This window comes from Aulonocara sp. 'chitande type north' Nkhata Bay, linkage group LG19 (genome assembly GCF_057382095.1).
Source record: "Aulonocara sp. 'chitande type north' Nkhata Bay isolate Kocher_YH1m ecotype deep benthic linkage group LG19, A_spYH_male_GT1.1, whole genome shotgun sequence".
Lineage (NCBI taxonomy): Eukaryota > Metazoa > Chordata > Actinopteri > Cichliformes > Cichlidae > Aulonocara > Aulonocara sp. 'chitande type north' Nkhata Bay.
In genome coordinates this window covers 28,079,117-28,100,567 of record NC_141362.1, presented here as the reverse complement: position 1 = coordinate 28,100,567, position 21,451 = coordinate 28,079,117, and the positions used below count along the sequence as shown (strand labels likewise).

The 21,451-nt window shown below is 40.6% G+C and overlaps 1 protein-coding gene across 2 annotated transcripts in view; it reads right to left on the bottom strand.

Moving 5' to 3' along the window:
• Positions 1 to 21,451, bottom strand: part of rnf144aa (ring finger protein 144aa) — a 37,269-nt gene that overhangs the window by 7,133 nt on the left and 8,685 nt on the right. For both annotated transcript variants that reach the window (XM_086274395.1, XM_086274396.1), the window contains exons 2-7: positions 9,032 to 9,182; positions 5,578 to 5,682; positions 4,760 to 4,820; positions 2,512 to 2,728; positions 1,027 to 1,174; positions 596 to 685 (exon numbers count right to left, since the gene is read on the bottom strand). In XM_086274395.1, the coding sequence (XP_086130521.1) occupies positions 596 to 685; positions 1,027 to 1,174; positions 2,512 to 2,728; positions 4,760 to 4,820; positions 5,578 to 5,682; positions 9,032 to 9,166 (756 nt within the window). In that variant the 5' untranslated portion in view covers positions 9,167 to 9,182. The remainder of the gene's footprint in view (positions 1 to 595; positions 686 to 1,026; positions 1,175 to 2,511; positions 2,729 to 4,759; positions 4,821 to 5,577; positions 5,683 to 9,031; positions 9,183 to 21,451) is intronic.

Sequence of the window (21,451 nt, the reverse complement as noted above, 5' to 3'; positions counted from 1 at the left end):
AGAGAAAAGAGACACATACAACACTGAAGCTATAGCTGGCCTCCACCAGCTGAACTGTAATCATATGACTCAGCCTGCCCTACTAGGCAACAGATGCCAATGTGTATGCTAATACTGGGAAAATAGCAAATATGCTGGACAAAGGGATGTGCTAAGCTATGAATAGATTTTTTGGCTAATAAGTGATACTGAGAGGGCATTTGGGAGCTCAGTCTATGAATTAAGCACTTCAATATGTTGTATCATGAGGAAATCTAATCCTTTATATGCAATGTGTAGCTTTATTGGATTATCGCCAGGTAAAGAGAGACCTTGGTTATGTAAACTTTTTTTTTTTTAAAGCCTTAAACAGCAGGACACTGACCACTAGACACTTGTCGCTGCATGTGGATTGAGTTGTTCTTTTGCTTTTGTGCTGTTACCATAATACGAGCCCATCACTGTATGTGAATGTGTGCACCGAAGGAGAGACAGAAGCAGAGCCAGGGAGCACGTGTGAGGCCACATGCTGCAGCGTGGCAAAGAGAGGGGGAGGCAGAGGGGGAGGGGTGGGTTGCCGAGTGTGACTTGCGGATGGGGAGGTGGGTGTTCTCACCTGTGTTCTGTGCCAGATAACGGACGCCCTGGAGTGCCCCAGTTTGTTTCGACAGGGCCCTTTGTCATAGTGGATCAGGAGAAAGTCATCCTAGCACATGACACACATACAGATAAAGACTTGACCATCAGCTATCTGAATGATACGGGTGGGCGTTCAGAGAAAATTGCTTTTTAAGTGACCTGCGGAGCACGGTCGCCTGTATGCTCACACAATTAGGATTATATAAGGGCACCACAGCTCATTAATCACCAAAGTTATATGAGTTCAGCTGAGGCTGTCGCTTTGAACAGTCAAAATAATGAAAATTGCAAATACTCTTAATGTAAAGCTACAATTTTCTGATAATTAGAGATATTGTTGTTCCATGGAGTCAAATAATTAGCAGTGTGAAAATACGTTACAGGATGAGGAATAAAGATGCCACTCACATCCAGGGACTCCAGACAGTACCAGCAGAAGGCATGCTTGCAGTTCTTGCACATCATCTGTGCACAGCCCTCGTCCCTCTCAATGTAAACTTTACATTTAGGACAGCGCTTGATTGGTGCATCATCCTCTTCGTTTTTATAAAAAGAGCTGAGGAGAAGAGACGCAAGTTAAGTGTTCAATTCAATATTCATACTATGTGGCATAACAGGATTTTATGTAGTTCTAAATCAGATTCATCTAAATAAATACATATGTAGGTGTCACCAGTCACTAAAATGACCTTGAACTCAACCCCAGACTAACATTCTCCTGTCCTCTCGGTGTCAGGTTATCTGTATCCATTTCTCCCATTATTTCTAAACAGCTGACTCCGACAACCTGTGCATGAACAGCGCTCTGTCATTTTGCGAATTATCCGAAGACAGCAAACAGGCCCATTGATTTTTCAGGCCGGTCTCCATGAATCTGTCATACTGTTCGTTTGAGTGAAACACAATACAGTCTCAACACCTCCACCACTTTAGCTAGAAACTAGAAAACACTGAACTGTATTTAGAACATGACTTGTTTTTGCCTCTCCCAAGTTTAGCAAATTCTACTGTGTTAAAAAAAAATTCTTCTGCATCATGAAAGAAAAACACTTGTACGACTTGTAGAAACCATAATCTTGTGACAGGCAGAGAGATTAATGTTTAACATAAGCGTAGCCAAAATGAACAAAAAAAAAAAAACAAAACAAACAAACACAGGGAAAATGATGCTTTTAGAGATATCTTTATGGTGAACAAGTGTAATTCAAACACCAAGGCTCTTTACAACTATGAACCCTCTTCTCCAGTGTGGCCTCTGAGCTCTTGCGCAGACAGCAGAAGGTTCTGCAGAGCTAATGGCATTTCCAGGGTAAGAGGATAAGACAAAGAAATGGGTCAGCTGCATGCATCTCTGAGCAAGTCTGTTCTACCTTAGGAGACAGATGCTGCACCCTTAAAATTAATGATTAATCTATTTCAGCCAGCCTTACTGCAGGTTAGTTGAAGCAGATTGTTTTATCTCTACCTACAAAATATGTGCTTGAGTGTTGGCTGATGCTCAAGCAAAAAGTGGCAGCAAAAAGACACACTGACTGAATCCTGCCAGGTTTTTCTCACCTTCACTCAGATGGGCTAAGACGGCAACATAGCATTGACAAAACTAGTATTTCTAGCAGGCCTTATACCTGCTGCACTATCACATGCCAAAATGTTATTACTTTACTGAAGTGCTCATGTTTAAATGATTGCCTGTTAAAATTTGAGCAAAAATTAAAAATTAATTATAATTAATGACTTAATAATTATGGATTTCATTAAGGACGCTGCTTAAGGACAAGGACAGGTTTCAGAATTCATTTCATGTCTCATAGCCTGTAAGTATTTTTTGGATTATTGTCCATGAAATGTTAAAAGTGTGAAAGCTAGTGAGTGGATACAAGTAGAAAGCAGCACCTGTTTTCTCCTGGTAGGAAGGACGTAATGGGCAGGTTGTTCTCCTGGCAGGCCTGCCCGGGGTGCCAGTTGGCCTTGCAGGCTGAGCAGAACTCGAGGGCACATACAGCACATTGGACCAGCTGGGGCAGGGCTGGAGAATCCGCTTCCTTTAGCTGGCACACCGCCTGGCAGGTCGACGAAGGGCACCATGTTCGGCACGGGTCCAGCAATACCTCTGACGACACAAAAAAGGTCCAGGTCATGAACACCGGCTCTCTTATTAGCTCATTTGAGCCAAAATATTTAATGAGTTTCAGATGCAGATTTCTGAAGATGTAGCGCAGTAGACTAGAACCTTCTCTGGCTGCTTGGTGATTTTTTAATGCCCCGGGATTTCCTGTTACGTGTGAAATAATGATAAATGTATTCAAGAATAATGTTTCTCTCTGCAAACTTCTTATAATTTGATATCATGCTCTCTGCACTTTATCTTTATGCAACAAAAAAAACCAACCAAACAAACAAAAAAACATCAGTACTGGAAGAGAAACAAAACCATTTTCACTCATTTTCATTTTCAATTCTTATACAAATAGCAGATGAGTCATGTTAGACATATGAATTTCCCTCTGGGATCAATAAAGTTCTTATTCTTATATACTGAAATGTTTCTTTTGTTTTTAAAAAAAAAAGTTATTTCTTGTGTTACTGCATCTATTATTTGGTAACTTGTTTCCATGGCTTCCAAAAATTCTTTCGAATATTTTTAAAAGTGGTAAAAACAGATTCTGCCAATTCTAAGTACATAGCATGATGCACTTGCCCTTGTATCCCGTCCTTACATCTCCTTGCCTCTCTGCCAAGAACTATGAGCACACATTCCACTTGCACTTTTGGCTCAGCCTGAGAAATATGGAACGGTTACAGAAACTGTTCTGCCTGACTAGCCTGGGACATTGATGAGACGGCTCACTGCTTTTATCCAGAATCAACAGCTCTTTCTGAGGATTTTTATTAATTTACAGGGTCCCTTCTGTGTTAATGAATGTGTGTTTGTCTTTATGGATATGCATTTATTCCTGCAAGCGTGATCTGCATGTTCTGTGTATAGTTTGTGCCTCTGTGTAGGCGGAGAACCTGCAGAGTGAGTACCATCAAAGAGTGATAGCACAGCATGGTCACTGCTGTCTCTTGTAGGGATGGAACTAAAATATTGCTGATTAGCATGTCTACACTGACAGTGTGAAGCAAAGCGACACAGACCTGCCATCATGTTTTCAGCTCTGAGATCCAAGCTATTTATTAGAAAATGAACTGCTGACACTAAAAGTACACGGGGGAAAGAGACAATGGGAATTTAACAAAAATACAAGGGATCAAATGGTGATGATCCCCTAAGGCTAAAGAGGCCAATTAACTGTAGTTCCTGCAGTGGCCAGTTGAAGCTGGCTGCAAAAGTGGGTCAATCCCTTAATGCACATTACCTGTTAGTTTCATCCAGCCATGCAGTTTGTATCGATGCCCCCTGCTAACCAAGCTAGCTAGCCTTAGCTAATAGCTTAGTACACTGCCCTCTCTTGTACACTACTGTACACTACTAAGTCACCCTTCAATTCTTTAGACTTCGCTTCTAAGCAGCCAGATTTTCATGTAATCTTTAAAGAGGTCTTTAACAATAGCTCCCCAGGTTTTCTGAAGGTCTGAGCAGTGAATGTCTACAGCTGTGAAACACAATCGAGGTTCTTCATTTGATTTGGGGCTGCATTTAAGCCAGTGGTGTTCGGGAGCTTGTAAAAATTGCTTTTTGCTTACTGTATTTCCATGTATTTTTGCACATTTCAATAAACTAATGACTATTTGTAGTGAAATTCAATTTAATTGAATCAAGAATGAAATCCAATTGTTCTTCATTTTGTACATAACAAAATGTATGCAAAGAAAACTTGAAAACACCTGTCAGTGTTGAAGAGTGAAATTTATGGGGCTAAGAAGGATTTTCCAAATCTATTCTAGCAGTTTTCCACAGACACCCCCTGGTGTAACTCAATAGCGAAAATGTCCACAGGGGTAAAATGATTAAGTCTAGATAGAGCAAGCAACAGTTTAGCTCCACATGCAAAATGAGACTGTCATCCTTTTGTGTGTAGTATCTCTGCAGGACAGACGGGTCCATGTGACTCCGTTTGATAGTCATCGCCCATACTGCGCCTACTGGTGAACTCTGAAGTGATCACTGACGTACTGAAGCTGCCTTGTACTGACTCACCCCTTTCAAACTGAAGTTTCTTGTATCTCTGCATCATCTCTGTGGCCACCATGCACTCAATCTGCAGGAAGTGAGGAGAAGAGAAGTGGGAGTGAAATGAGCAGGTCAGTGTGGACATTTGTAGACAGAAACTGCAAGAAGCAATTATAAATTCTCCACGCGAGTTTCATTTCCAGAACAATGTCATAATCAAAATTCCACAAAACCTGAACTTGCCATTTGTTTGGGCCTTAAATCTCATCCCCACAGTAAAATAGAAATTGATTGCCAAGTGCAGCCAAGGTGCGTACGCAGGCCCACACATGGTTACTCATTTAATGGGCATTGAAAAACATTCAGGCTTTGAGAATTACAAGAATGGAAAGGGATGATGCATGCTGTGCCTGACTGGCTAAAGTGGCTTTGGTTCTATTAAGGGCCAGGGACGCTAATTAGAAACTGAATGCTGCTGTGTGCTAAACTATGCTGCGTCCTATGGTAAACTGCCTGAAGAAGGAGCAGTTTGACCTCAATGTGACACCTGCTACGGAAAAAGACATGCAGGATTGCTCATTGTAATTGAATACACACATGAAAGTGAAGTGAAATGCACGTCTTAGTTAAGGATGGTGCTTTAAATTGACAATGTTGTTTTAGAAATATAGGTTTAACCGATATACTCAATAGTTGCACAAAGTGCATTAACTCTGCTACATCTGCACATACAGTGCTGCGCCTGTGTAGAAATTTAAAAAATGACTACTGCTAAATGGAAAACGAGTGACTGAGTGGTCCCATGTCCAATGCAGAACTAAGACGTTCTAATAATGGAAACGCACCTCATTTTCTTGCAAGTGTCCTCTTTTAGGACAGGCAGAGTCCGGACAGCTAATTGCAGTTTCAAGGCCATCTTTAATCAGGAGTTCCACATACTGCTTCAGGCACTGAGGAAAAAAAAAAAAAAAAAAAACAGACAAGTATAACATAAATCCAGTAAAATCTCAAGTTAATCAGCAAGATGAAACAAAAATGAAAGCATAACCAGCGGCAACAGATAAGGCAAACAAACAGTGGCCAGTCTTGGGATCACTATGCATGTTAGATGTACACCAAATGGTGGCACTTTTTTCTGAAAGGCTGACAGCTGCACTAATCAATTGTTTTACACTACCAAGTGATCTGTCTGTGAAAAGCATGTCTGTGATGCTTTTCAGCTTCTTTTGACTCACCATTCTGGTTTTTTAATGATTAATCAAATGGATAGTGCTGTAAAAAAAACAAACAAACAAAAAAAACCCAACCCAAAAACAAATTCTATTCACCTAAAACCTGTAACATGCCCATCCTTCACTCCCTGGTCAAGATATATGCAGACTATGCAAAAGCCAAAACAAAGCTAAAGACAAGTAATTATCAGACTGAATGATAGCCACAACTATTTTTCTAATGGTACAACAGTAATAGAGATGCCCTGCTTTAGCATGTTATAACATTTCTTGGCGCAAACACATGAATTATGCTTTTCATGTGAAACTTCTATGAGTCATTTAAGGGAAGCCAGTAAGTTTCACAAAGCTGAGTGTTACCAAAGACACACACCGACATAAACCTTCTATGTGCCACGGCTGGCTATTTTCTAGTTGTTGTTTTTTTTAAACTGTTCATTTTATGTCAGCCAAAAAAAAAAGGGGAAAAAAAAAAAGGGAAAAAAAAAAAAAAAAAAAGGAAATGGTGAGTTATTAGTTACAGACTGCAGTACGCTTGCACTCTGGAATAAAGTGTGCTAAAGAAAGTTTGGCAATTACGGCTGCACCCCAGACTGAGTTCTAGGAAATGGCAGCTATTTTTAAGTTGTCATTCATGAGCATTGTTTCCTCATCCCTGGAAAAGATTGGTTTACATCTGCTAACCAATTGAGGGGGGGGTTATCGTTTCTTAGCCTCAGCTGTTACACTGGAGGGATGTGAGACTGATACTGCAGCCATTTCGGTGTATGACTTTTACTGGGTCTAAATTTAACACAGAAGTTACATTTACTGTACTTCAACGCAGAGGCAGATCTTACTTAATCTTACTATTATTAGATAATTGTAGCCTGTTTAATAATAGTAAGATTTATGTTGTTTGAATTGGAGTTTTAGGAAAAAAAAGAAATTAAAATGTATTTTAATCAACAATATTCAACATTTGGACACCACGGCTCCAGCTGCAGGCCCAAGGCTGGAGCCCACCAAAACAACTCCCTGATAACGACTGTGTGATGACTATTCTTCCCGCCCCATGAAGGACACCTGGATTGGCTGGAGGACTGTTTACTTAGCCTGATAGGCCGAAGGACACTGTCTCAGCTAAACTATGGACACGCACACACACACACTTACACTGATAAGCACTTACTCATCCCCCTCCCTTTCCAACGCCTTCGATGCTTGTGCCCTACCGGGGATGATAGCAGTCAACTGGACCAGCACAGATGCTGCAAGACCGGATGCGCTGTCTACGCCGGCTCTCTCTTACCCTTTACCCGCCCTGTTGCTTGTCTCGTGTTTCTATGGTGTATTGATAGTCATGTGCTTTTGTGCTGAGGTGTTTTTTCTTTTATCAAACTGTTCTCCCACTAGGAGCTCAGTCTGAGTGGAGTTTTTTTTTCTCCTCCTCTTACCTCATGTAGTGTATTTTCGTTGTTTTTTTCCTATCAGCCTACCTTCTGACATGTTTGCCCAATGTGATGTTTGTGTAAAGTTGGTCAGGAGGTTCCTTCGTGAGTGCGCATGCGCCATTAGCGTGCTGCCTGCTGTAACCCCTAATTTCCCTCGGGATGAATAAAGTATTCTGATTCTGATTCATATAGTGCTAGTTCACAACAGTAGAACCCCATTGATTGCAACATCCCTTATGAACAAAAGCTTTGCGGGGGCAGGAAGGAAGAACGCTCCTTTTAAAGTTAGAAACTTTTGGCAGAATGTGATTTAGAGAGGGACAGCTGGTACCCAGAGCATAGAGAAGCAACAAACAGGACGAAAACACAAACTACGAGAGAGTGTAGTCAAAAGTTAATGACATATATTAGTGGTATATAAATACACAACTGAAGTTCAGCTGAGTGGAGGAGAAGTGCTAAGTGCAATATGGAAAGAGCCCTAGCAGGACAACTAAAGCTGGGCAAACACTGTGCGATTTTTCCAGTTGCGTTATTCAGCTTCAGCTCAAACTGTACGACTGACTCGCAGGGGTTAGAGGTTTGTAGGTCATGATGCAGGGTCTCACACAATACGGCCCGATGCTCTGATGCGACCTGAGTGCTCATAACATGAAGATGATAACACAAAATCTGTCTCTCCCTCTTACACACACACACACACACACACACACACACACACACACACACACACACAAAATCAACTTTGCTAAATTGCTAATGAAAAACATTGATCAGGCAGCTGTGATTGAGCAGCAATGTCCATGGTTGTTGTAGTCGTGATAATTTTGTGAGGTGACATCGAAAAGGCTCAGATGAGCATGCCAAAGTTCTACAAGTTGTGCCTCCATCGCTTGTGTCCAGATGACATGCTGCACTGCCGTGCTGCTCCGTCTTTTCACTTTCATTTCTTTGTTTGCGTGTGCGCAGTGTGAGAGGCTGCGGTGACACCCTCATGACGGCCAACAGGTTTTCAAACAGGTTTGATCTTCTTACGACCAAACGATTGATGATCGCGAGCTGGTCGTGAGGTGTTAATCGCTTCTCGTTACCCCATATATACTACACTATGCACGACACACGATTAAGGCGAAACTCGGGCCGATCCCCAAAACGGTCGCACGACTGAAAAATCGGCTCAAAATTGGGCCAAAATTGCACAGTGTATGCCCAGCATAAGTGATAGCTCTGAGTCAACAGATCCAGTCATAAGTGTAAGGTTTATCAAAAAAGAACATTTTAAACCTAGCCTTAAAAACAGAGAGGATGCTTGCAAATAGCTGATGTTCTGCTTCTCATTGTACTTTTGGGAACTCAAGAAACTGCAAGTAAGCCTGCAGTAAATGCTCTATTGGGATCATAAGGTACTACAAGTTGTTAAAGATTATAGAATCTTATCGCTCAGGACTTTATATAGAAGAAAGAAGGGTTTAAATTCAATTTTGGATTAAGCTGGGTGTCAGTGAATAATATCTTCTGTGGTATTAACTTCATCTCCTTTTCTGGTTCAAAAAGGACTCCAGGGTTCCTTAAAGTAGTACCTGAGGCCACAGCAATGCCACAAGAAAAGGGAAAAAAAAATCCCCAAAACTTACCAGTGTACAAAAGACACATTGGCACTGTGTGATGGTGGTCATCTGCTCCAGAGGGAACTCTCCAAGGCACAGCTTACATGAGACCAGAGGGTCCACGGCCAGCTCCCACGTGGGACGGTACCGCGCCGTGGTCATCTTCACCGCCACGGAGCTGAAACATCAAAAGACACAGCAGGGAAGAGGAGAGAAAGCAATTAGTTAAGCTCAATGTTTCCTGGAAGATAGTGAAACAAATACTGCTGGTGACAGAATAAATAAGAAAAAAAGAAAAGAAAAGAAAAAAAAAAAAAAAAAAAAAAGAGTCTGTGTAGCTTCGAATTGTTTTTTTTGTCTGTTCACTTAATAAATCCCCTGTCCAAGATTTGCTCTGACTCAATGCTTTACGAATTGTGTCCAGCGAGATTGTGCACACACAAATGGGCTCGCTGTATGCACAATGACACTAGCTCGCCGCCTAAATGGCCGTTGTCAGTTCTGTTCATTTTTATTTCAGGCCTCATGCTTTCTGGCATTAAAGAAAACACGGTTCAAAAAGCTTCTGAAGCTCCTGTAGTTATCTTCAACAGCTTTCACAGCTCCCTGTGAAATTTTCACTTGGTATGAAGTTACACTTTTTTTCCTTCACTGCACGTCATTCCATGTCTCTTATGAGAGTCAGAAAGGGTTATTTTAGGCCATCTCTTCTCACTCTCTCTTTCTCTCTACAGCTGAGAGCAAAGAGCACCCACTCGGCTGTTTACAGGAAGTGCTCCCGCACATACACAGCATCAACACTGTCAAGCTCTCCCCGTGCTGCTTAGCAACTGGCTAAAGGAGGATTTTGAAGGTGGAGGGTGAGCTGATAGGAGGGGGAGAAACGTGGCAGAGGGAAAGAGACATGGAGAGTTCGCAGTTTGCCTTCACTGGTCGCAGTCTGCTTCAATGTGCAGCTGCCTGTTTGCAGAAGAGGGAAGCAAGTGGGACGAGATGGGTTGAAGAGTTCATATCCATGGACTCTTGTGCTGTCTAAATGTGCTAGTCAGCGATGAGAGAGACACACATCCCATCCTCCTCCTTAACAACACATTACACATTCTAAGTAGATTGGGAAATGCAGGTCATTGCATCCACCACTGACTGACTTCATTAAGCTGTAAATTAAGCGCTAAAGTCAATCCACAGATGATGTGTGCTAGGATATTAAAATAATAAGAGTTACAATCTGCTAATGTGGCAAATATCTCTTTGTAGGATTGTGTCTGGTTTCTTCTTTTAGTTCACTGGCCACTTTGAGGTGCTGGAAACATTCAGCGATTTTGATCCATATTGACATGATGGCATCACACAGCTGTGTTCTCCTACTGGAAGCAGCCATCAAAGAATAGGGAAGCAGTGAGGTCAGAAAGAGGTGGACATGGTCAGCAACAATACTCATCAGCAGATCGGCATTTTCTAAAATACTCAGACAAACCCATCTTGCACGACAACCATGCCATAGTTCAACAAGTCATTTAAATCACCTTTCTTCACCAACCACATGGCAGCAACCTAATGCATTTAGGCTTGTAGACATGGTAAAGACAATTTGCTAACATTCAAACCAAGCAACAGAATGGGGGTCAAATATAGAGGAACTGAACAAGTGTTCCAATTAAAGGGTGTAAGTATATTTGGATTGTTGGTACAAATGGTTCTCTTTAGAGAGAATGGGTTGATAAATGATAAAGGGAATAATTTCAGTGTTTTCACTATAAATATTTCCAAACATTGTGAGACAGCCTCCTCATCCTCAAGTTAGTAGAAGTAGGAGGAAGAAGAGTCATGATTAAATGTACATTAAGATGGAAAACTGCTCATCTGAAAGTACAGGTTTAAGCAATAATACATAAAATGTGTCACTACTCTCGTTTGTGTAAACAAAAACTCAAACTCTCAAGCTGGGAAACTGTTATTAGTAATTGATGCTAATTCATTTGCTGCTTGACTGGGGGCAAATGTCTCATTTGTTACAATTGGACTGCTTTAGTTGTTCCTGTTTTGCATCTCTTTGTCGTGTTTTAAGTAGGAGGGCCAAGAAGGAAATTGCAAAGTGAGAAAAACTGAGAAGATAAATTAGAAAAATGAGATGCAGCTCATGTCTGACTCACTCAAAATGCCTGGCATCCATCCATCCATCTATCCACCATCCATCACGCTCACCAGAAAGCACTGAGTGGTGAAGAAGCTCCTTTATGTAGCTGCTGAACTCATAGAAAAGCTTAAATGGCAATTTGTTATCAGGGTGTTGCCAACTCATAAAAATGACCCTCGGGGGAGTGCGTGGAGGTGTGTGCTTTGGAGGCCAAAAGGAGAAAAAAGAAAAAAGAAAAGTCAAAAGAGAAACCAATTACTATATTAATGATGTCACAACTGCAAATGCAGCCAGACAATTTAGTGTAATGGTGTGTAATAGCCCTTTTTGTTAGCTTAGGAAAAAAAAAAATATATATAAACATGTTAAGACAGCCTGGATGATCACCATGCAAAAATGAATAATAAAGTAAATGTGTGGGAACTTCTATAAAAACAGAAGCAGCTTAGCCACTGTTTCATTCAATCAACAAACTGCATCACTAAAAATGATTTGAATACGAGTTGAACCCCACCAGCAGGAGTGGACTGACACTTCACAGGATAGATGCTTAACACTACAAAGCTAAAAGCTTTGCTGATGACTAGAATGATAAGATATTCCAGGGTGACTGAAATTAAGGGGGGAGGGGGTGGGGGTTGACTCTTTGTCTAAATTACTAATTAATATACATTTTGGATAATGTTGGATAACACCTCCCACCCACTCCATGACATGTTGGTCAGTCACAGGAGCTCGTTCAGTGAGAGACTGAGATTACCGAAAAGCACCACTGAACGACACAGGAAATCATTCCTGCCTGTGGCCATCTCCCTGTACAACGCATCCACTTAACACACTGTTTGCTGCTACAACTACACATGTTTCTTTTCCAAATATTTATTTATAAGTGACTTATGTATGTATGTATGTGTATATATATATATATATATATATATATATATATATATATATATATATATATATATATATATATATATATATATATATATATATATATATATATATATATATTCTTAGTTAGCGTATTGTCTGTCTTGTCTTAATGTTGGTTTAAAATGGAGCACTGTAACAAAAAATAATTTCCCCCAGGGATCAATAAAGTATTCTGATTCTGATTCTGATTTACATTCCACGAGCAGGATCTCCTAATACAGTGGGTACTTTAATACTTGAACCTTTTCCTCTAATCCCAGGTTTTATATCGGCTGTGCAAACACTGACAGACTGGGTCGATATGGACAAATGAAATGGTTTTGTAAAGCCCTGACATGGCCTGAGGAAAGGGGGAGTGAGCGAGATAGAATGGCAAATGGAAAATGAGTTTTCACGAGAAAAGGTGGTGCAGTGCGATCCCTCTGCTGCATTATTAACTAGATGGTCCATTATCACTGAGAAAAACACGCGCGCGCGCACACACACACAGGTACACAGGATATTCAAAGCAATGGACTACTTGGTGCTATCTTTTCAAATATAGCCTTCCTGAGTACGATAAGTCTGAAAAGGTCAGGTCAGAGAGTTAAAGATTAATAAAGTGAGACTCAGAAATCAAACATCTTTCCTGTGCAGTGTCCACCATGTGTCAGTCAACAGTCTAAAATAGCCCTCACTCACAGCTTAACCGGCTACAGCACCATACATGCCATAATGACTCCATATCCAGGAGACAAACAGACACACACGCATTAACAATCCATTGCATAACAGGGTTGGAACAAGTCACAGAGGAGTGACTGACTTCTCCAGGGAACAACAAGTAAATGGGATTTCTTGCCGCAGTAGAAGGCATATGATGCCACCCATTAAAGTTTTTTTTCCACCTACATCATGTTATGTAAAGCAAAGGTCAGCCACAGTACACAAACCCAAGCACAGTCAAACAAACACACACAAGCCATGCAAGTAACAGCAGAACCTTAACCAAAAAGCATACTGCCCGAAGCCTCACATCACAAGCTGACCTCGCTTCAACGATTTCAAGGTTTTCATGGTACATATGAGGACTATGATACAAGACCAGACACAGACTCACTCATCACCAGCATATAAACATTATGCCTCTTTATTATTGGGGAATTCATGTATATCGTCTTACAGATAAACCTGTTGAACTGCTTGTTAACACAAATATCACCAGAACTCAATCCAATGGAGCAGCTTGGAAACAGAAAATCTGCAGCAGCTGGGCGATGCCATCATCACCATGACAGGTGGGTACAAATATGGAGAGCATAAAGAGCAACGGTGAATAACTACATGTCAACATGTGTTTTTAATGAGTAGCAGTACTCTAAATTCCTTTCTTGGAAATGTTTGTACAAATCCGCAACAGTTACAGTGTTTTTCCAGTCAAAGTCCTCCTGAATTGTGAACATTGCTTTCTTTCTACTTACTTATTAAAACCAAACAACCTACTTTAATGCATCAGAAAGTGTGTCATTTATGAGTAAACAATTACAAATGAGTCTACTTAAAAAAAAAAAAAAAAAAGCTAGACCGATATTAATACACTGCTCCCAGTGTTATCTTCTGACCAGAGTGTGCATTCATATAAATGCTGCTTCCTAGCTTGTAAAGAAAATCCTAAAATGCTAATTCTCACCTGAACCCCCTCAGAGAGACTTTAGAAGTGAGAGCACATTTTCACATGCTTCAAAAAGCAGCCTCATGCTGAATAACAATGCAAGCCTTTACATTCACTAGGAATCAGCCTCAAATAACAGGTTATAATGCACCAGTGTGTACGATCTGTACTGTGTCATTTGCTTTGATGCAGATGGGCAAGCACGGAAAGAATCAGTATTTCAGCTCTTTGTTTTCAACTGAGCACAGTTTCACGTTGCATCCTATCTGAAATTAAAAGAAAGACAGCAACCATCAGCTGCTTTGCAAGTTTGAGCAACCCAATTTTTTCTTTTTCTTCTCACAAATGTGGACACGCACAAAAATGTCTTTCGCCTGATTCAGAAAGAAACTGCTCTCACCCAATGAGACGAGCCAGAGACAGTGTGATGAAGGACACGCAGTAAATACCGAATTGTGTTCAGCTGCAGTAAACAGCTCATATTGTCCTACGTAAATTATGAGAACGGCCCAGTGCAGTAGATGCTCGCCCGTGTGATTATTTGCCACAGCCAAATGAATATTGTTAGAGGAATGATATAACACCAGCTGTCACGAACAGTTTTCGTTCTGACTTGCTTTATCGGTGAAAACAGACCTTTCTCAACTTTTCTGAGCAACATTTCTGTCTGGCACACAGCTACAATCATTTCCTTGTCGTCTCATTGGACTCGGTCCTTTAATTGCATTTCGCTGGAATGCATCACTCTTCACAGAAGCATGATTCATTGCAACTCAAGAATCCATGCTCAGACAAATAGTTATTGAATCTTCTGAAATTTCGATACAGTTAACAGAAACTGGAATTTGTTTGTTTTTAAAGAATTATTAACAAAAAGTAAAAGAAAAAAAAATACTCCAGGCTGAGCTGTGTGCACACTGATCGTCAGTTTGAAATAACCACATCGTGATCCTGCTCTCTGCTGCCCCTGACCCCCGCCCCCCATTTACTTCCTTCCTTCCCTCCCTCAAAAGCCCAGCCCAGCTCATTGTGGCCAATTAGTGCAGCCTTTAAGTTTATGCCATATTAACTCTGCGAGGAAGAAGACGCAGTGGAGAGAGAGAGAGCAACAGGCAATCTGCCAACTTTGCCTTTTTTTCCCAGCCTCCCTTGGCTTACCTTTACTGCCTGATATTTCTACTTGTCACCTCATGGTGCAAGCTTGTGGCTTTTACTCGCTGTCCTAGGCAACCACACAAACAGGCATACCACGGGCTTTATTTATAACCACAGCCTACGCACAAATCTGAGCAGATAAGATAAGTACAACAATACAAACTTCTTGAGGATGAGCATCCTGTAAAGCAGCTGTGCTCCATGAGGGGGGGGGGGGTGTCAACACAGATGCTTCAAAGTAAGTTTTATAATAAATCATCTCAAGTTTAACTTGTGAATTTGCAGAAAAACAGTATTACACTGGACTTGAGCTTCACGTGAATAATTTCTTAAAAGATGCAAGCAAACAAACCATTTACATATCTTACTCTTAATTCAAAATACTGAGCATCTGGCTCATTACCATGTTCCCAAACCCTCTGTGCTGTGAGGTTTCTGTCAGTTGACTCTTATTTAAGCACAACTCCATAAGTATCTGTAGAAGGTATGCTTTTAAAATCCTACGAGCTTGTTCATCAGTGCTTTTGTTGCTTTCTGAAAAGTCAAACTGCTTTGTTGGGGTCAGCACACACTCTGCTTGAGAATTGCATTGTGTTGGCATCATAGACTGTGTATAAATGTAAGCTTCTGCAGGTACTTGATATTGATATTGATATTGTGTTTGCTCCTGTTCTTAGCAGTTTCACTGTCGCACACTGGTTCCCTTTTGCAATAGGTCATTTAAACCCTCAAAAAGAAAGCTGTTCACAGTTACAATTTAAGAGAAGTGATGTAACAACAGCAATACACTATTGTGCAACTGCACATCCAAAGACAACATCATGCAGATAGTACAGAAACCTATGTAGCAAAAGTAATGGCATAATTGATGAGCTGTAATGTGATTGCTGAAGCTATAACCGTAATGCACTACCGTGTATATAATGACAGCGTAGGTTATTCTTTAGAGCAGCTAACCTACATTTTATACGTCAAAGTGCACACAGAGTATTTTTGGGTGGCTCTATTGCTAAAAGTGAAAGGTGACTTGCTCTTTTTGACAGGCAGCGGTTGGGGACAGACGCCGTCTGTCCTTGACACAGAGGTGGGGTGGGGGGAGGGGAGCCAAGAGTTGTGATAGGCCTAGTTTTTATATGCCCCAGTGAGTTACACAGTCACCCAAGCATGTCGATACGGTTAATACGGCCTGCTGAATTTCAGTCTGAGTATCGAAATGGTAATTTAAGCAGCTTTGAACATGTCTTGGTTGTTTGTGCCTGATCTGAGTATTTCAGTAACTGCAGATCCACTGGGAAAAATCCCAGTGGATCTTTCCCAGTTTTACAGAGAATGTTCTGAAAAAGAGAAACTATGTTCTCTGGGTGAAAATGTCTTGTTTATCTCAGAAGTCAGGAGAATGGTCAGACTGCTTCACGCTGACAGAAAGACAACAGTAAAATGATGTCACAACCGGGGTATGCAGAAAAGCAGCTCTGAATGCTGAATAAATCTCACAGCAGCAGAAGACCACACTGGGTGCCACTCCTGCCAGCTAAGAACATGAAACTTCGCCAACAATTTGCACGAACAGAAGCCGTAAAAGTAAAAATGTTGCTGGCCTGACGAGTTTCGTTTTCTGCTGTGACATTCAGATGGTAGGGTCAGAATTTGGCGTCTGCCTTGTATCAATAGTTCAGGCTACTGCTGCAAGTTTAAAAGTTTCAGATATTTTCTTGGCAAACTGTAGGTCCCCTTAATACCAGCTGAACACCATTTAAATGCCACAGCCTGTCCGTTTATGCTGTTTTCTGTGGTTTATTTTCCAGTTCAATTATTGATATAGGTAGGGCTGCTCAATTAATCGAATTTTAATCACGATTACGATCTGGGCTTTCAACGATCATTAAAAATGACTGAGCCGATTATTAGCCCCTCCCTCATTTATCCGCGACACCTTAAAGGCCGGTCCGTGAAAATATTGTCGGGCATAAACCGGTCCGTGGCGCAAAAAAGGTTGGAGACCGCTGATTAAGAGGACCCGAGGGAAGCTCGGAAAGCTAAGCAGAAGTTATTTGGAGAGGAGAGTGACTGCTGTTGGTTGAAAAGAGAGGTAAAAAAACTTCAGTGGTGTTGCACACTATTTTATATTATTTTTTAAAGTCATTGTTAACCCTTTAAATCCGGTCAGAGCAGCACGCTCCGTGTTGTGTAACTATTTTTAAATCCCTGTAGAACCTGAACCGTGTAAGCTAGCGCAATAATTTGTTTTGCATATGAAACCGGAGGAGTTGTACTTACATCTGATGCCATCAGCTTGTCCTCGGTCACGGTTTCCTTCCACATAAAGCTTTGCAAAAACTGCATAAAAAGCGCTTGCAGGAACAAAAACATAATATTCCAGAAACACGCTTTGCCGATCCATCAGCTGTTCGTAACACTTCCTACAGTGAAATGATGCACCTGCTGTTTTCTTTGCAAATTTGCATCATAGGATTGTTTTTTGTTTTTCCTGCAGTATATAAAAACTGTATCTCCAAAATAAAACTATGAAGACACTCAAAATAAATTTCCTGTTGTTGTAAACTATTTTTTGCAACTTTATTGTATTTAAAGTTTTGAGGGATAAACCTCTTAAATTTCTCCAAGTAGAAATATATGTAAACAAAACAAAAGCGATTTTCAATATTTTTTGTAGTTTATTGCACTTTTTTGCAATTTATGTAATTACTATGGACTTAATGCATACATATTATTAAAATATGGGCTATAACAGTTGTATTGATGTATAGCAACTTGAAATGCTCCCACAAATGGCACTACAGCATGTAAAAAAATAATAATAATAATATAAGCTCTGGTGGACTTGGTTCTATAGTACCCGTTGCCTACTGGTGGTGGTCAGAGGGCCCGGTGGTGCCAGTGTCAGGCAGCCTCGCCTCTGTCAGTGCGCCCCAGGGTGGCTGTGGCTACAATGTAGCTTGCCATCACCAGTGTGTGAATGTGTGTGTGAATGGGTGGATGACTGGATATGTAAAGCGCTTTGGGGTCCTTAGGGACTAGTAAAGCGCTATATAAATACAGGCCATTTACCATTTAGGTCTTAAAGGGTTAAATAAATATCGTCAAATAATCGTGATCTCAATTTCAGTGAAAATAATCGTGATTATCATTTTTGCCATAATCGAGCAGCCCTAGATATAGGTAATAACTATGACCAGATGGAAGAACAGGAGGGTAGGGTCTTGTTTTCCCCAATAATTTTCAATTTAACAAGAATGACAAACAGGAAAGATTGCAGCCCATTCAGGGGTGACAGTGGCTTAACTGCCATTATCTTTGTCACCTACCATTAATGTGTCAACAGCTAGAGGAAATTTGGGGGAACACAGCAAAGCTATATTACATTCAGTGTTAATGCCACCTGCTGGAGCTGCCTTCAGAGAAAAGAGAGAAATAAACTAGAATGACGCAGACTAGCAAGACGGGAAACAAAAAAGAAAAAGGGAAGGAAAGAAGATGTAGATGAAAGCATGAGTGAGCATGAAAAAGAGGGAAATGGGTAAAAACAGACTGAAAGAGTGACATTAAAAAAAAAAAAAAAAAAAAAAAAGACTGGAGGAAATACAAGAAAATAGCTGGAATAAAAGGGCTCTTTTCTTTTATGCCTCCTAACTAGACCATTAGGCAAACAAGCTGAAGCTTTGGCAGTACTTAATGACTGAGTGTAAATATTCATGAGATTTTTGTAGCATTTTGTTTTTTCCTTCAAGTTGTAAAGAGCCTACATTGAAGAAAGTCGACTCGATGTTGGGCCACACTCATCGATAAAGTTCACAAAGCTCTTTTTTTGTTAATATTTGATCTCCCCCACCCCATTTTCCTTTATACAAAAAAAAGAAAGAAAGTACGACTGAATACTGAATGACATGATGGTGAACAGCAGACACAGAGCAAAACAGTCAGATGGGGGCTAAAGCAAGGGGGCCAGTTCTTGCCTACAGAGTCTTATTGTCAGTGGTAACAACACTTACAGTTCTCTACAGCACAAAGAATAAACAAGATACGGACGTTATTGTGGAGACAGTAACAGGAGATACTTGTTTCTTACCAAATCAGTATGCAATAAAAAAGAAAAAATTTAAAAATGAGGCTGTAACCAGAGACGGCGAGCTAGTTCTCACCTCCAAAAAAACCCATGCTGCCACACATTATTGTCTCGCAAGCTGAGTGAAGATGACAGGCATGCCACACTGAGCCCATTTCTATTGACAGATGGAGAGAGCCTGGGCGAAGGGTCGACTTTGCTGGGTATCTCTTGTCACTCACCGCGTTGCATCTTCAGTCTTTATGTTTACATGTAGGGTTTGACTAAATTACAGCAGACAATAACAGGTAAAGTCCAAGGTCATTATTGTGGACGATTTTGACTTATTTATATATCTGTAATCATGCAGAAAAACTTCTCCCGGCTTTAGCTGACAAAGAACACTTATCTAATACCGTAACACTGCTCAGCTGGGTATGAAATTGTGTGAACTGCTTTGTCTAATGAAGGAAAGTTAGTTTTAGTTTGTTATGCAAATGCGTCCAGAATTCACTTTGTACTTCTGTCCAAAACAGAATCCAACAAATATCAGCTGGCAGGAATTTTTCTCTTTCCAGACTCTGTTTAGTTGATCAGCGCTTTTGGCTTTCATCTTGTAAAAGTTCTTTATGGGTTTTTTTTTCTCCCTACCAGGTTGTTCTTTATTTATTTATTTATTATAATTTAACTCTGAAATCAGACTCATTAGAATCTCTTGTGAATTTTAATACAAATCAAAATGCTAGAAAATACTAATAGCTGCTGAAGAGATGGACTAAATGGACAAAATCTTGACTGTTACGCACACAGCCGACAAACGCCAGGACACATCCACTGAGAGCAGCAGCTGACAACAAATAAGGCCCGTATTCGCACGCTGATAGAACGTTCCTGAACTACACATATTAGGCTGCGTTTCTGAATAAAGAAAAAGGCAAGAAGATGTCTGTAATGTTTGCATTTTCTAATATTGAACAGTTCCTGATTTATTTGGACTTATAATGGAGGTGATGCCACTCTGTCTTCACCCCATCAGTTTGACGATTTAAGGCAAATAAACCGTAACAGGTCTTGTGTTCATATCATGAAGTGACAATGGAGCTATGTGACAAGGAAAATAGGATTTATTATTTCTTAAATTTTGCTTTTGAAAAAATGAGAAAATTTACTATGTCAAACACACGTCTCATATTCTTTAAACTGGTGAAAGAGTGTTAACACAGAAATTAGCACATAGCATTGATTCCCTTTACATGTCAGGCTGAACACTCAGTGTGTGTGATATGCCAATCACACACACACACACACACACACACACACACACACACACACGAGGCATAGTCTACATGTCCCTCATTAGAAAAAAATGCCCTGGGGACAAATTCCTTATGCCACTGCACTGTGCTAAATGAACTGAGAAGGTTATGTCAAGATCTGGCAAAAAAGCTAATTGATGACATGAAGTAAGAAATAATAAAAAGAACTGCGTGTCCTTTTTCACCACAGCTTTAAGCCACTAAATAGTACTGATCGAGACACTTAAGTGGAGTCGGGTCGTGTCAGCCATTTTAGTCTTTCACTGAAGTTATTTTAATGAGGAAAATACACAACAAGGGCTAAAATAACAAGCGTGACTCTTGCATGCTGAGTACTGCCGTCACTCCACTGGACAATAGTGTTTTCATGGACAAAACAGGAGTGAGAAGCACTCCAACAGAGAGGCACTCAGAGTCTAATCTGTGGGATACAGTGGCACTCTCACCAAGCAGTGGGCTAAACAATTCACAAGCAATTTTGCTAATCGCTGAGTCTGCAAAGCAGACAAAACAGAAGAGTGGATAGAGTCAGATCCCCCAAGAGCTCATGCCCCAGTCTGACCCTCCATACTCCCTGTAGTCCTGCCATGACATCACAGCTTATCATCTTGTACAGAGTGCTTTCTTGTATCACGTAAAAATCACCACCACAGCATATTATTTTCTCTTTGCCTCCCAGCTCTTTCCTTCCTTGCTGTTGTGGGATGCTACCCTGTACAGAAAACCCAGTCTACAGGTCTCCCGTAGAAATGGGAAGGAGGAAGCCCCAAACCCATGCTAGGAAATGTTCTGGCATCCTGTTGTTGGGTTTGTTGTAGAAACACAGAGGATACTATCTCACTAAAGGTAAGCAAGGCCCTCAAAGTATCTACATGGGGGAAAATATTACAACACCCTGGTGACAAAAGAAAGCCCCATTGGACTTTTTTGATACTTTGATATATTCTCTATCAATCCTTATCGGGTTGGGCTTCACCTATTTGTAGTTTGGACATGTGTCAGGCATTAGATGTATATAACATATTGGTCATAACCGATCCAGATACTTTTGTTACACTGGAGATTAGAAAGAAAGGGAAGAAATTGATCAGAGTTACTGACAAACTCTGACTTTCACATTATTTTTGCAGAGAATGAAAAAAAATGGAAAGCTGGAAACAGAAAACCCCTCTGCAATGTTCTTGATTAA